The sequence below is a fragment of the Hyla sarda genome, chromosome 8, assembly GCF_029499605.1.
Source record: "Hyla sarda isolate aHylSar1 chromosome 8, aHylSar1.hap1, whole genome shotgun sequence".
Classification (NCBI taxonomy): domain Eukaryota; kingdom Metazoa; phylum Chordata; class Amphibia; order Anura; family Hylidae; genus Hyla; species Hyla sarda.
The window spans coordinates 202368359-202383731 of record NC_079196.1 but is presented as its reverse complement, the minus strand read 5'-3'; the positions used below and the strand labels follow the sequence as shown (position 1 = coordinate 202383731).

At 48.5% G+C, this 15373-nt stretch overlaps 1 protein-coding gene across 3 annotated transcripts in view; it reads left to right on the top strand.

Annotated features, from left to right (window-relative positions):
- SPSB3 (splA/ryanodine receptor domain and SOCS box containing 3) overlaps window positions 1–15373 on the top strand; it is a 26572-nt gene extending 11199 nt beyond the window's left edge. For all 3 annotated transcript variants that reach the window (XM_056535099.1, XM_056535098.1, XM_056535096.1), the window contains exons 3-7: window positions 9405–9579; window positions 9669–9856; window positions 11452–11554; window positions 12506–12631; window positions 14091–15373. In XM_056535099.1, the coding sequence (XP_056391074.1) occupies window positions 9405–9579; window positions 9669–9856; window positions 11452–11554; window positions 12506–12631; window positions 14091–14452 (954 nt within the window). In that variant the 3' untranslated portion in view covers window positions 14453–15373. The remainder of the gene's footprint in view (window positions 1–9404; window positions 9580–9668; window positions 9857–11451; window positions 11555–12505; window positions 12632–14090) is intronic.

Sequence of the window (15373 nt, the reverse complement as noted above, 5' to 3'; positions counted from 1 at the left end):
GGGTCCTGTCTGAGCCAGTCAATGGTTGAGCAAGCTGTCACTCCTGTTTACCACGAGCACCCCTCCAAAGGTGGGGGCCGGAGCGCTCAGATGAGAAGATGCGACTGGTGAGTTCAGCGGCGTAACCCTTTAGAGTATGTTTACACTACGGAGTGTGGAATTCCACAGTGTGAACTTAACATTAGTGCGAATGAGTCTCCACGAGACCCGTTCACACTGTGGAATTTCAGCGGTGGAAAATTCCGCCACTGAAATTGTTCTGCGCAAAGAAAGAATATGTTCATTGTTTGCACGGAAGTCCGCGAGCACTGCATAGCAGTCAGTGGTGACGGCGCAGTGCCACGCGGTCCTTATGCCGCCGCCGGCTGCCAGTCTGAATCTCCGCTCGTTGAATTCAGCGAGCGGAGATTCCGTTCCCACTCCTTAACGTCAGTGTGAAGTCAGGTCTCCTTGTCCATATGCATTTAGGGTGCGTTCACACTAATTCCTCTTTAATACTCCGCTTCAAATTAATGCACATCTTCTCTGCCCATTGACTTTAATATTTTTTCCGCTGTCCTGTTTACACTGCGGAAATTCCGCTTGCAGAATTCCAACGCAGAATTCCTTTCCGCTTGAAGAAAGAAGATTTCTCTATCGGCTCCATTGGGGGACACAGACAGTGGGTGTATCTTGCTGTCTCTAGGAGGTGACACTATGGTAACAAAAACAGTTGGCTCCTCCCAGCACGATATACCCGCCTTCAGGCTCTGAGCCAATCAGTTTAAGCTTAGTGTCTGAAGGAGGTGGACATTGTCTGGATTGCTCCAGACCAGGTCTTCTAATTTTTTTGTTTTCCTAGTTAGGGACGTGTAAGTTTTTGTATTCCTTTTCTTTTGTGTTTTCGGGTGGGGACTCAGGGACTGCGAGTGAGGGGGCACAGACATTGCGTATATGCGCTGTTAACCCTCTCTCGCCAACGGTCAGCGCTTGGGTGGTACATCACGGGTCCGGGTCCCCCTATTTCTCTGCTCGCCTCGCTTGCGCATAGCAGCCAGGCGTGATTCAGTTAACTAATGCTGACTGAAGACTTCACTGAAGACTCCAGTAGGTAAGTTCTTCTGACTGAGGTAAGTACTTCCCCTTTTTTCTCCACAGGTACGGACTCGCAGCAGCTGGAGACCCCCTGTTTTGGCCCACCCTTTAGTTTTCTTTTTGGGGCTAACTTACAGGGGCTACACTTTATTACAGGCTGCACTTTATTTTTGGGGGAGCAGTGGCACCTAAAGGGGCTTCATATAGGGGGCACTTGTGTGGGTGCACGTCCATAGTGCCTTATTCCGGCGCTTCACTTGTGTGCATGTGCGTGTTAACCTTGTCTCACAGCGGCTGTCAGCTGCGGCGCTGTCCCGGGCCGGGCGCTTTTCAGCCCGGGTTAGTTTCTCTTGCCAGCAGAGCCTTATAAGCGGCTCACTGCCGCGGCACTGCTATTAGCCGGCAGGTGCGCTCGGGGCAAGGAGCGGGCGCCATGACAGTTCTCCCGGCCGGTCTGTGGCTCCGCCCACGGGGCTGGGAGAGCTCAGAGGCGTGAAGTTGCCTCCAATCAGCGCCGTGGGCGCGAATTTCAGTAGGAAAGGGCCATTTACTTAGTGCCTTGCTTCAGGCACGCCCCTCTCTTCCTATTGGCTGGCCTTTTTCTCTCTCTCTAGCTGCACAGAGCGAGTCTCCTCACTGCAGCTGACAGGGGACACAGACTAGGGTGAGAAAGTTCCTATCTCCATTCTTTTCCCTCATTATGTCCATACCCAGAGTTGTTCCTCCTTCTAAACAGACACCTGGAACTTCAGTGACTTACTATATCTGTAAGCACTGTAATACCAAGATGTCTGGCTCTGCTGAGCCCACTTGTCCTGCCTGCTCCACTGCTCCCCCAGGCCCCCTGGTACCCCCGGATGCCCCTTCGGTCCCGGTGGATCCAGCCGCTTCCCCAGCCTGGGTTTCTTCCCTGACCCAGTATATGGCAGACTTGAACAAAGTCACCCGCTCGGTGGCTGAGGCCTCCCGGGAAGTGGTGTCCGCCTTGAACGGGTCTTCCCTGCGCAGGACCTCTGGAAGGGCTCGCTTCTCGTCTCCACATTTCTCACGCTCTCACAAGCGTCCTAGGGGTGGCTCGTCTGACTCTTCCAATGAGTCTTCAAGTAAACGTGAGCGTTCCCCTCGTGGGTCCCGCCCCCCCGGTCATCCGGGCACAAACGTCATTCCTCCAGAGGACGTTCTCAGAGTCGCCGCTCTGCCATGCCAGAGCCGCGTTCTTGGTCAGAGTTGCCCCCCTCCACGACTGCCTCTACCCATTCTCATTCCCCTGGCGAATTAGTGGATAAGGCTTCCGAGCCGGCATCTGACTCTGAGGACCGCCCGGACTCAGTTGCAACGGTTAACTCTTTGGTTACAGCCCTGAGAGACACCTTTCACTTAGAGGACCCAGGATCTTCGTATGTCAATCCAGGAGTATCCTTTCACCGTGCTAAGCCAGCACCTCAGAAGTTCAGCTCTCACGCTGACTTTGACGACATTCTGGAGACCGCATGGAAACATCCAGACAAGAGGTTCCCGGGAATCAAGACAATTCATAATCGTCATCCATTTGAGAAGGTCTTTGTCACTTAGGTGCTTTCTCCTCCCTCAGTGGTGGTTTCTCCTACCACCCGCCAGTTTCCCGGATCAATAAGGCGACTACACTGCCTCTGGCAGATGCCGCTGCCTTCAAAGACCCCACGGCCAAGAAGGTAGAATCCTTAGCGAAGTTTGCCACAGAAGCTACGGGCTCTTCTCTTCTTCCCATCTTCGCCTCCACATGGGTGTCCAAGGGCCTGTCAGAGTGGTGCCAAAAGGTCCGTCAGGATATCTTAGCTGGATCCCCCCCGGAGGATCTATCTGCTTTGGCTCTCCAATGCTCTAAAGCCGGGGATTTTCTGTGTGCAGCTTCCATGCAGGCAGCCCCTTGTTCTGCCTATGCTGTGGGTCATCTAGTGGCCCTCCGCCGCTCTATGTGGCTTAAAGCTTGAAAGGTGGATGCCGCTTCCAAAGATCACTCACTGAGCTTCCCTTTACGGGTGGCCGTCTTTTTGGCAAACGCCTTGATGAGATTATCTCCGAGGTAACGGGAGGTAAGAGTTCCTTGTTACCTCAGAATAAGGTTCGCTCTACTTCCCAAAGGAAGGCCTTTTCCTTTCGGTCCTTTCGGACCTCCAGCTCCAACAAGGGATCCGGGCAGACGCCCTCGTGGGACAAGAAGGCTCGCCCGTCTTGGAAGTCGGACTCCAACCGGTCCGGCTGTTTTGTGCCCAAATCAGGCAACCGCAAGCCCACTTCTGCATGAAGTGAGGCTCCCACCCGTGGTTTCTTCTCGGATGGGAGGTTGTCTCTTACTTTTTCGAGACATTTGGACCTCACATTCAAGACTCTTGGGTCAGGGACGTAGTGTCCAACGGTTACCGGATCGAATTTGCATCCCTTCCGAGGGATCGCTTTTTTTCGATCCCGGGCCCCCCGGTCTCCTCCTCTGGCGAAGCAGTTTCGAGCGGCTCTCCAGTCTCTGCTTCTCCAGGGGGTTATTGTTCCTGTTCCTTCAGGGGAACGTTTTCAAGGTTTCTATTCAAATCTTTTTGTGGTCCCCAAGAAGGACTGTTCTGTGCATCCAATTTTGGACCTCAAGCGTCTCAATCTTCATCTTCTCATCCACCACTTCCGAATGGAATCCCTCCGTTCGGTAGTGGCGTCCCTGGAACAAGGGGAGTTCCTCTCATTGGTGGACATCAAGGATGCCTACCTCCATGTGCCAATATTTCCGGGCCATCATCGGTACCTCCGCTTTGCGGTTCCGGAGGGGCACTTTCAATTTGTACCTCTCCCCCTTCGGTCTAGCCACGGCTCCTCGGGTCTTTACAAAGGTCCTTGCGCCGGTGATGGGCCTGTTACGGTCGAGGGGAATTTCTGTGATACCCTACCTGGACGACCTTCTCATCAAGGCTCCAACCAGGGCCCAGACTCTGGAGAATCTGGACATCACTTTCCACACTCTGGCTCGCTTTGGGTGGATGATCAACCAGGACAAGTCAGTCCTCCGTCCTACCCAGTCTCAAACCTTTCTGGGACTTCTCTTCGACACGGCCTCTGCCCGAATTCGCCTTCCGCCGGACAAACGTCTGGCGCTCCAGTCGGGGATCCGCTCCCTTCGGACCCAGGTATCAGTCTCCATTCGCACTTGTATGGAAGTCCTGGTTCGGATGGTGGCAACTATGGAGGCCGTACCTTTTGCCCAGTTTCATTACCGTCCCCTCCAACTGGCGATTCTTTCTCGGTGGAACAGGTCTCCTCTGTCCCTCGATCGTCAGATTGTTCTCCCCCGCAGGGTCAGTCAGTCTCTGCTCTGGTGGCTCCGCTCCCCCTTCTTCTCCAAGGGTGGTAGTTTCTTCCCCATCACTAGCAGGTTGTTACAACGGATGCCAGCCTGTTGGGCTGGGGCGGCATTTTCAGGGATTGGACGGTTCAGGGACTCTGGTCTCCCCGAGAGACCCTTCTTCCGATAAACATATTGGAATTACGGGTGATTCTTCTTTGTCTACTTTATTGGGAGTCCCATCTTCAGTTCCGTCCTGTCCGCATTCAGTCGGACAATGCCACAGCCGTGGCGTACATAAATAGTCAGGACGGCACTCACAGCTCGGCAGCCATGGCCGAGGTGACCAAGATTCTCTCCTGGGCGGAGAGCAAGGTTCCGGCCATCTCGGCGATTCACATCCCGGGGGTGCTCAACTGGGAAGCAGACTTCCTCAGTCGGTCCTCTCCCGACCCCAGCGAGTGGTCTCTACATCCAGAGGTCTTCGCGCACCTCTGCGACCTCTGGGGCATTCCGGACATGGACCTCTTCGCGTCCCGGCACAATCGGAAGATCCTTCCGTTTGTGTCCAAGTCCTGGGACCCTCAGGCTCTGGCCGTGGATGCCCTAGTGATTCCTTGGGTGGGGTTTACCCTACCCTATCTGTTCCCTCCTCTTCCCCTTCTTCCCAGGGTGCTAAGGAAGCTCAAGGCAGAGGGCGTCCCCGCCATTCTGGTAGCTCCAGATTGGCCCCGAAGGTCGTGGTACGCCGATGTAGTCAGGCTCCTGGACGACTCTCCACTGCGCCTTCTGCTCCGTCCGGACCTGCTCTCCCAGAGTCCCCTTTGCTTCCCCCAATTTACAGTCACTGCATTTGACGGCATGGCGGTTGAGACCGCGGTTTTGAGGGCCCGCGGGTTCTCTTCCCATGTCATTCGCACCATGCTCAAGGCTCGTAAGCCCTCCTCTGCAAGGATTTACCACCGTACTTGGCGGTCTTATTTTAGTTGGTGTGAAGCACAGGACTTCTCCCCGGTGACCTTCTCGGTCCCCCGTCTTCTCTCCTTTTTGCAGTCGGGGTTGGAACTGGGGTTGTCTCTCAGTTCTCTTAAGGGTCAGGTTTCGGCCCTTACTGTTCTTTTCCAGCGGCCCCTGGCTTCTATTCCTCATGTCCGGACCTTCCTACAAGGAGTGGCGCACGCTGTTCCTCCTTATCGGTCACCTTCTCCCCCTTGGGACTTGAATTTGGCCCTGAGTGCCCTCCAGGGTGCACCCTTTGAGTCCCTTAGAGAAGTGTCTCTCCGCCTCCTTTTTTGGAAAGTGGCGTTTCCGGTGGCTATCACCTCCATCCGGAGGGTGTCTGAATTGGCAGCCCTTTCCTGCCGTTCTCAGTTTCTGATGATTCACCAGGACAAGGTTTGTTTTCCGGCCAGACCCTTCCTTTTTACCTAAGGTGGTCTCGGCTTTTCATCTCAATGAGGATATTGTCCTCCTGTCATTTTGCCCGGCTCCTTCTCATCCTAGGGAGCGCTTACTGCACAAGCTGGACGTGGTTCGGGCTGTTCGGTCTTATCTCTCAGTCACATCTTCCTTTCGTCAGTGTGATTCCTTTTTCGTCCTGACGGAAGGTCGTCGCAAGGGACAACCTGCTTCCAAGGCCACCATTTCTAGGTGGATTCGGTCTGCCATTTCGGAAGCCTATCGCTGTAAGGGGAAGATTCCTCCTTTCAGGGTTGTGGCTCATTCCACTCGTTCTGTTGGGGGATCCTGGGCTCTCCAAAATAGAGCCTCGGCCTCGCAGATTTGCAAGGCGGCTACTTGGTCGTCTTTGCACACATTCTCGAGGTTTTATCGGGTTCATACTTTCGCATCGGCTGATGCTTCCCAGGGGCGTAAGGTGTTGCAGGCGGCAGTGGATCGGCCGTCTGCCTGATTACTTATCTGCCCACCCAAGGGACGGCTTTGGTACGTCCCACTGTCTGTGTCCCCCAATGGAGCCGATAGATTTTACGGTAAGTGTTAAAAAATCTCCTTTTCTCTCTTTCTCAAAGGATCCATTGGGGGACACAGACAGTGGGTGTATCTTGCTGTCTCTAGGAGGTGACACTATGGCAACAAAAACAGTTGGCTCCTCCCAGCAGGATATATCCGCCTTCAGGCTCTGAGGTAGTCAGTTTAAGTTCCAGAGCAATAGGAGGAGACCAATAGGTCAAAGAAAGACCCAAAAACTGTCCGAGAACCAGAAGAAAAAACATAACTGAACACACCCTCGGACAGAGAACCAAAGGAAAAAACCCCAAAAAGGGCGGGAGCTGTGTCCCTCAATGGATCCTTCAAGAAAGAGATTTTACGGTGACACAGCTCCCGCCCTTTTTGGTTTTTTTTTTCCTTTGGTTCTCTGTCCGAGGGTGTGTTCAGTTATGTTTTTTCTTCTGGTTCTCGGACAGTTTTTGGGTCTTTCTTTGACCTATTGGTCTCCTATTGCTCTGGAACTTAAACTGACTACCTCAGAGCCTGAAGGCGGGTATATCCTGCTGGGAGGAGCCAACTGTTTTTGTTGCCAGTGTCACCTCCTAGAGACAGCAAGATACACCCACTGTCTGTGTCCCCCAATGGATCCTCTGAGAAAGAGATTTTACGGTAATTCTTAAAAAATCTCCTTTTTCATTCTTCAAACGGAATCCGCCAGCAGAATCAAATAGAAGTCAATGGTAAAAAATGTTTCCGCCCGACATCGTTTTCACGCAGAATTCAAGCAGAATCCAGAAAAGTATCATTGAATAGCCTCTTCCTTTATTCCTCTTTATTTTGACGTGGAAATTCCGCTCCAGTTCCAGTTGATGGATAAAATGACAGAATGGAAGAATTTTCTGACCAAAATTATTCCTGTTGAATTCCTCAGTGTGAACGCACCCTTAACCCCTTAAGGACTCAGCCCATTTGGGCCTTAAGGACTCAGAAAGTTTTATTTCTAAGTTTTCGTTTTTTACTCCTTGCCTTCAAAAAATCATAACTTTTATATTTTTATCCACAGACTAGTATGAGGGCTTTTTTGCGCAACCAGTTGTCCGTTGTATAAAGTGTATAGCGCAACCAAAAAAATACTATTTGTGTGGGGAAATTAAAAAGAAAACCGCAATTTTGCAAATTTTGGAAGGTTTTGTTCTCACGCCGTACAATTTATGGTCAAAATGACATGTGTTCTTTATTCTTTGGGTCAATACGAATAAAATGATACCCATGATACTTTTCTATTACTGTTGTGCTTAAAAAAAAAAAAAAAAATTTACAAACTTTTTAACCAAATTACTACGTTTAAAATCCCCCTATTTTGAAGACCTATAACTTTTCAATTTTTCCGTATAAGCGGCGGTATGAGGGCTCATTTTTTGCGCCGTGATCTGTACTTCTTATTGATACCATATTTGCTTATATAAAACTTTTAATACTTTTATTTTTTTTTGAATAAAATGTTTACACTTTTTGGGGGTGAAATAGGGAAAATGGGACAATTTATGTTTTTATTGGGGGAGGGTGTTTTTCACATTTTTACTTTTATTAACTTTTTTTTAACTTATTTTTACACTTTTAATAGTCCTCATAGGGGACTATTTATATCAATCATTCGATTACTAATACTGTTCAGTGCTATGTATAGGACATAGCACTGATCAGTATTATCGGTCATCTTCTGCTCTGGTCTGCTCGATTGCAGACCAGAGCAGAAGACCCGTGGAAGGCAGCGGAGGCAGGGGAGGAGACCTCCGGCTGCCATGCTGGACGATCGGATTGCTGCGGCAGCGCTGCGGGCGATCCGATCATCCATTCAAAGTACCGCAAAGCTGCAGATGCCGTGATCTGTATTGATCACGGCATCTGAGGGGTTAATGGCGGACATCCACGCGATCGCGGATGTCCGCCATTACGGGTGGGTCCCTGGCTGCTAAATGTACGTCCTGGTGAGCTGGTACTTAACGCACCAGGACGTACACTTACATCCAATGCATAACCGCGAGCATCGTTCCGATGCTCGCGGTTATGCATAGGACGTAAATGTACGTCCTGGTGCGTTAAGTACCAGCTCACCAGGACGTACATTTACGTCCTGCGTCGTTAAGGGGTTAAAGGGAATCTGTCATCAGTGTCACCCGCACAAACTTGCTGGTACAGGCTTGTTACTCCAGCTCCTACATGGTGTAACCAGCGGACCTGGCTTTCAGATGCGTGTGGGGCGCTCAGAGGCGACGCATGTCTGAAAGCCAGGTCCGCCGGTTACTCCATGTAGGAGCTTTGAGTCGCAATTCTAGCGGCGAGTGCAGGATACTGTTTATTATCTTTCTAAGCCATTTGCTGATGGTTGTCCTTGGTTATCCCTAGCACCTCTAGACTTCATATTAGGACTGTATAAAGCCTAAAGATGCAGGACATGCATTTATGCCCTGTACCCACTAGGGGACTCAGGAGCTGAGATCTATAAAGTCTGGGAGTAGTGGCTGCTTTCAGTAGCCAGGACTTAAGGGGTACTCCGGTGGTAAAACTTTTTCTTTTTTTTAATCAACTGGCGCCAGAAAGTTAAACAGATTTGTAAATAACTTCTATTAAAAAAAAAAAAAAAAAACGTAATCTTTCCAGTACTTATCAGCTACTGTATGATCCACAGGAAGTTCTTTTCTTTTCGAATTTCCTTTCTGTCTGACCACAGTGCTCTCTGCTGACACCTCTGTCCATGTCAGGAACGGTCCAGAACAGGAGAGGTTCGCTATGGGGATTTGCTTCTACCCTGGACAGTTCCTAAATTGTACAGAGGTGTCAGCAGAGAGCACTGTGGTCAGACAGAAAGGAAATTAAAAAAAGAAAAGAACTTCCTGTGGAGCATGTAATAGCTAAGTACTGGAAGGATTAAGACTTAAACAGATTTGTAAATTACTTCTATTAACTTTCTGGCACCAGTTGATTTAGAAAAAAAAATATTTTCTAGTGGAGTACCCCTTTAAGTAATATATGCATTAGGATCGCTTCTTACCTTCCAATTTCTTGTCTCTCACAGCACAGTAACAGCGACTCTGAGATCGAGCTCCTCCACTTGCCTCCATCCATCCCCAGCGCGGTGCCTGTGACGGGCGAATCATACTGTAGCTGCGACAGCCAGAACGATGCCTTCTGCTCCAGCCTGCACACCTTCCACCAGATCAAGAGCTGCCAGTGTGGGGAGGAAGATGACTGTAAGACATTAGCCCGCAGCTCTGCAATGGGGCACTCAGACTCCTTCTTACACTTTTTTTTTTTTTTTTTTCTTCTTCTTTCCTTGCAGATTTTGACTGGGTTTGGGACGACTGCAGTAAATCCACTGCTACGTTGCTGAGCTGCGACAACCGGAAAGTCAGCTTCCACATGGAGTACAGCTGCGGCACAGCTGCCATTCGAGGCAACAAGGTGCTCGGTGAAGGGCAGCACTTCTGGGAGATCAAGATGACCTCGCCTGTCTATGGCACAGATATGGTGTGTACTCTGCTCCCATCATGCTAGAAGTTGTAGCTTTGCAACAGCTGGAGGCACACTGGTTTGGAAACTCTGGACTTCTGTGTTAGCAGTCACCAAATAAACCTTAATAGAGTAGTTGCATTTACTTAGTAGCAAGGAGGAAAGATGGGGGCATTTCCCTTCTTATGAGCAAAACAGTCTGTACTTAAAGGGGTACTCCGCTGCTCAGTGTTTGGAACAAACTGTTCCGAACGCTGGAGCCGGCGCCGGGAGCTCGTGATAGGTATGGATAGGTAGGAGAGCCACATTAAACGGGTACTCCGCTGCTCAGCGTTTGGAACAAACAGTTCCAACGCTGGAGCTGGGAGCTCGTGACATCATGGCCCCGCCCCCTCAATGCAAGTCTATGGGAGGGGGCGTGACAGCCGTCACGCCCCCTCCCATAGGCTTGCATTGAGGGGGCGTGACATCATGAGGACATGGGGCTATGACGTCACGAGCTCCCGACTCCAGCGTTCGGAACCCTTTAATGTGGCTCTCCTACTTATCCATAGTTTAGATGATAAATGTGCCACTACTGGGACCCCTACGGAATGCTATAACAGGGGATCCTCTGCTCCCCTCAGATTAAGTTTCGAAAGTTGTTACATGCAGATCTCACCTTTTCCATTGCTCTATGCCACGTATAGAGAGAGTGTAGTTTTGAAAATCCATAGCACACATTGTATACATGGTTGCAGAATTATGCACTGAAAATCCACAGCAATTACAACAAATGTGACCCTAGTTATTCATCTCCATGGGGGCGATTTATCAAAACCTGTGTAGGGAAAAAGTGGTGCAGTTGCCCATAGCAAGGAGTTCTGTAGTAAAATATAACTTATGCCCCATCCTTTGGATAGGGGATAAGTTATAGATCGCGGGGGGGGGGGGGTCCCGACAACACTGAGCGATGGCCCACACGCCCCCTCTATGTATCCCATAGGATAGGGGATGTTATATTTCACTGCACTACTCCTTTCATTTTACAGAGGCTTCTTTAAAAATTAAAGAAGCAATCTGATTGTTTACTATGGGCAACTTTACCACTCTTTCTCTACAGAGTCTTTAATAAATCTCCCCCTATAAGTTTCCTATAAAGCCATGTTCACACGGCGGAACTTCCGAGCTGAATTCCACAGGAATATTCCGCTGCAGCAGAGTCCCATTGATTTCAATGGGATTCTTCTGCACTCAGCAGAATTTCAGCAGCAGGAATCCCGATTCCAGTATTTAGAAATGCATTGCTGTCTATTAAACTGCGCATTTCCAAGAGGTCTTAGTGCCTGCCCGTACATTCAAATGTGCTGAATGTCTGCCCCTGTTTTCCAGGTGGACATTCCACACATTTTCGGCCATGTAAACATTTGTGTTATAGCTACACCTATACATACCTATAGTTGTGGTAAGAACAGCAGTCTTTAATTTATTGTTTTACAGTGGATGAAAACCTACAACTCCCATCATGGCTTAGGGTCATATAAATGTCCTGGTCAGCTCCTGTAGCATTGTTCCCCTACCTGCCCTGCTTATATTAATGTTCATCATGTCACTTAATCTCTTTCTTTTCTCAGATGGTTGGTATTGGAACATCGGATGTGAACCTGGACAAGTACCGACACACCTTCTGCAGTCTGTTAGGGAAAGATGCTGAGAGTTGGGGTCTTTCCTACACAGGTAATAGTGATGTTATAGTTCTATGGGTAGGAGGTTGTCCTGAGGAGGAAGTATTAGGCTGCATTCCCACCACGTTTTTGCAATACATTTCCCATATACGTTGTCAATGTGAAAACCGTACGGAACGGTATTGAAAATCATATGCATTCACACTCCATTGAAAACCGTATGCATTGACGCTCCACTGAAAACTGTATGCCAAGCGATGCATCCGTTTTGCGTCTTGTACGGTTTTGGCCTTTTTTTTAATTTTTTTTTCCCGTACCCAAAACTGTAGCTTACCATGGTTTTTGGTCTAGGTGAAAAACTGTATTAAACCGTATCTTCTTTTTAAAATTTTATTATATTTTTTTTACCATAGGAGTCAATGGGAACCGTATGTACGTACGGTTCCATACGGTTTGCACCATACGGTTTTTGACTTTGCACATATTTTTTTTTCATGGAATTTCAAACAAGTGAAACTTTATTCATAATGGAATGAAAAAGTTAAAAACGTATACGATTTTGTTCTTAAAAAACTGATGCAACCGGACATCATTTTTAGAACCATATACAGGTTAAAATTTGTACACACGTTTTGATACAGTTTAGTCCGGTTCTGAGGAATCAGGTTTTTCATCAAAAACCTGATACGGGAACTGTATTGCAAAAACGTGGTGTGAATGCACCCTTAGAGGGGACCTCTCTATGTGCCCAGGAAGAGAGCCACTAAATCAGGAGCTCTTCTGTCTATTATACTGTTTCCCAACCAGTGTGTCTCAAGCTGTTGCAAAACTACAACTCCCAGCATGCCCGGACAGCCAAAGGCTGTCCGGGCATGCTGGGAGTTGTAGTTTTGCAACACCTGGATGCACACTCTGGAAACACTGGTGTTTTACATGGATTGGCATTTATTTGGAAGGCTACACAGTTTAATACGCCTGATGGTTTTTTTTTTTCATCTTTTAGGCTTACTCCAACACAAAGGTGACAAAAGCAGCTTCTCCACCCGCTTTGGCCAAGGCTCAATCATTGGAGTGCACCTAGATACCTGGCATGGAGTGCTGACGTTCTACAAGAACAGAAAGTGTATTGGTAAGTAGGGTTTTAACAGTCATCGTACATCCCCCCCCAAACAGATTTCCAACAGAATGTGACCCAATGGCAAGCATTGATATCCCATTTGTGGGTAATACTAAAGGGTCGACCCATATGGCCATGATACAGTACTACTGGATTAACACTATAATTGTGATGTACGCTTTCAAGGCCATAAAGCACCGATCAGCCCCCACAGTGTCCCTGTCTCTGGGATTTGTTTAGATTGCTATTGCAGGGAAAGCTGAAGCCATTCATATGTAACAGAGTAACGCTGAATGCAGAGCACCCTTGGAGTGCTTTGAAGTGTAAAAAAATGCTGTCCTTCATTATGTCTGTCACTGTAAGGGGGGAGGGGTGGATACTATGCTGGTTACTGTTGAGGGGGTAGACGTGTGGCCACACACCTTCAATAGCTGCTAAACAGTTGTTCGATTGACAGCCGTTTCCATACAGGCTTCATTCGGCACATTCCCAGATGCCAGACAACTAGGAAGGTGGCCGATCTCCCTCAAAAACATAAGGATCCAGTGTTAAAATTAAACATGCTTGATTCCTCCTACATCTGTCAGGGCGCCCCCTGTACATGAGATGGCTGGCTGTCCCGCCAAAGTCAGTAGGTTTGGTTAACTTTGCTCATATATTTATGAGCATCTTAAAGGAGTACTCCAGTGGGAAAAACGTTATTTTTTATTTTTTTTTAATTAACTGATACCAGAAAGTTAAAACAGATTTGTAAATTACATCTATTAAAAAACTCTTTACCCTTCCAGTACTTTTTAGCAGCTGTATGCTACAGAGGAAATTCTTTTCTCATTGAATTTCTTTTTTGTCTTGTCCACAGTGCTCTCTGCTGACACCTCTGTCCGGGTCAGGAAATGTCCAGAGCAGGATCAGTTTGCTATGGTGATTTTCTCCTGCTCTGGACAGTTCCTGATACGGGCATCAGGTGTCAGCAGAGAGCACTGTGGACAAGACAAAAAAGAAATTCAAAAAGAAAATAATTTCCTCTGTAGTATACAGCTGCTAAAAAGTACTGGACGGATTAAGATTTTTTAATAGAAGTCATTTACAAGTCTGTTAAACTTTCTGGCACCAGTTGATTTAAAAAAAAAAAAAAAAAAAAAATGTTTTCCACCGGAGTACCCCCTTAAGGGTAGGTTCCCACGCGGGAAATTCACCGCAAGTTACGTTGCCATTCACTTGTATGGGTCTTTGGACTGTCCGCAATAGTGGCCAATTTGCAGATTGCCAGCAGAGAGGCTAAAATGAATGATGGCGCAACTCACAGCAAGGAAACCTGCTGCTAGTAAAATGTTTTTAGATTTTGTGAGGGCTAATGTAAAAAGGCAAAAAAATTATGTAACAACATTTAGGGTGGGGTTAAGTTTACCAAATCTTTGTGGTCATTACTTAGAACAGAATGGTTGCAACAAATGTTTCTCTTACCTTTCAGGTGTAGCAGCCACTCAGCTGCGGAACAAGAAGTTCTTCCCCATGGTCTGTTCGACAGCTGCAAAGAGCAGCATGAAAGTAATCCGGTCCTGTTGCTGCCGCACCTCCCTCCAGTACCTGTGTTGTGCCCGCTTACGCCAGCTGCTTCCTGACTGTGTAGACTCTCTGGAGGCCTTACCTCTCCCGCCAGGTCTCAAACAAGTGCTGAGCAACAAGCTGGGCTGGGTATTACAGATGGGAATCAACCCTTCTAGACAGCGCAAAAGTGACACAGCAGCCGCCGCCTCCTGCTGTAGCGACTCAGACAGCAGCTGCCCGTCAGGAGCAGAGGACTGTCACCGGAAGCGGTGCCGCAGGATTTAACAGTAGCTAGAGACAAGAGGTGCAGTCACGGTGCCCACCGTCTGCCATAACATCCCACTGTGAACTTTTTTTCAAGGACAGAAAATCTAAAAATTTACGGACCCCCTAGATGAACATAAATCATAAAGAGACAGTGGACGCAGGAGCTCTGCTCACACCATGTCATTGGGTGGTCTTGGACTATAAGATGGTGCTAGACTAAGACAGCCGAAGCCTGGTTTCCGGTTTGGCATGGCTGTTTTTTCTGCCTTAGGTGAGGCACAAGTTGAAACATTGGTCTTAAAAGTGAATATAAGTTACGCAGTTTCAAGAGGTTGCCAAAGATTAGAAATGGGGCTCTCTTTTGTCCACCAAAAAACAGCACCACTCTTCTTTATTGGTTGTGTCTGGTACTGCAGCTTAGTGCTTTTTAAAGGGAAACTGACAGCAGGGTCACCCTTACTAATCTGAATATAAAAGGTAGATGATGCAGTTGTTCCTGTTTCTAACCCTTTTTACTGGATGAAGCGCCATCTTGTAATTCCTTCTTATGTGCACCGGAAGCTACGGCTGCTGCTGTATGTGCAATGCTTTCTCCCGCCCACTCTGGCCGATAACCTCGCCTCCTTCTGTCAGCACCTCCCCCCTCTTCATGAATATTCATACTCTCAGTATGTCAGAAGGAGGAGTTCTCTACGGAGAAGGTGGGAGAAAGCATAAAACATACAGCAGCAGCCTACCGTGTACATACCTGTTAGACACGCCCCCTCCCATAGACATGAATGGATGGGGTGTGGCCGTGACATCACGAACACTATCGCAGGAACCCGGTGTTTGTTTAGAACACCAGGTGCTGCAGGAGATTGCGGGGACCCCAGCGATCAGACATCTTATCCCCTAGCCTTTGGACAGGGCAGTGGTTTCCAACCTGCGGACCTCCAG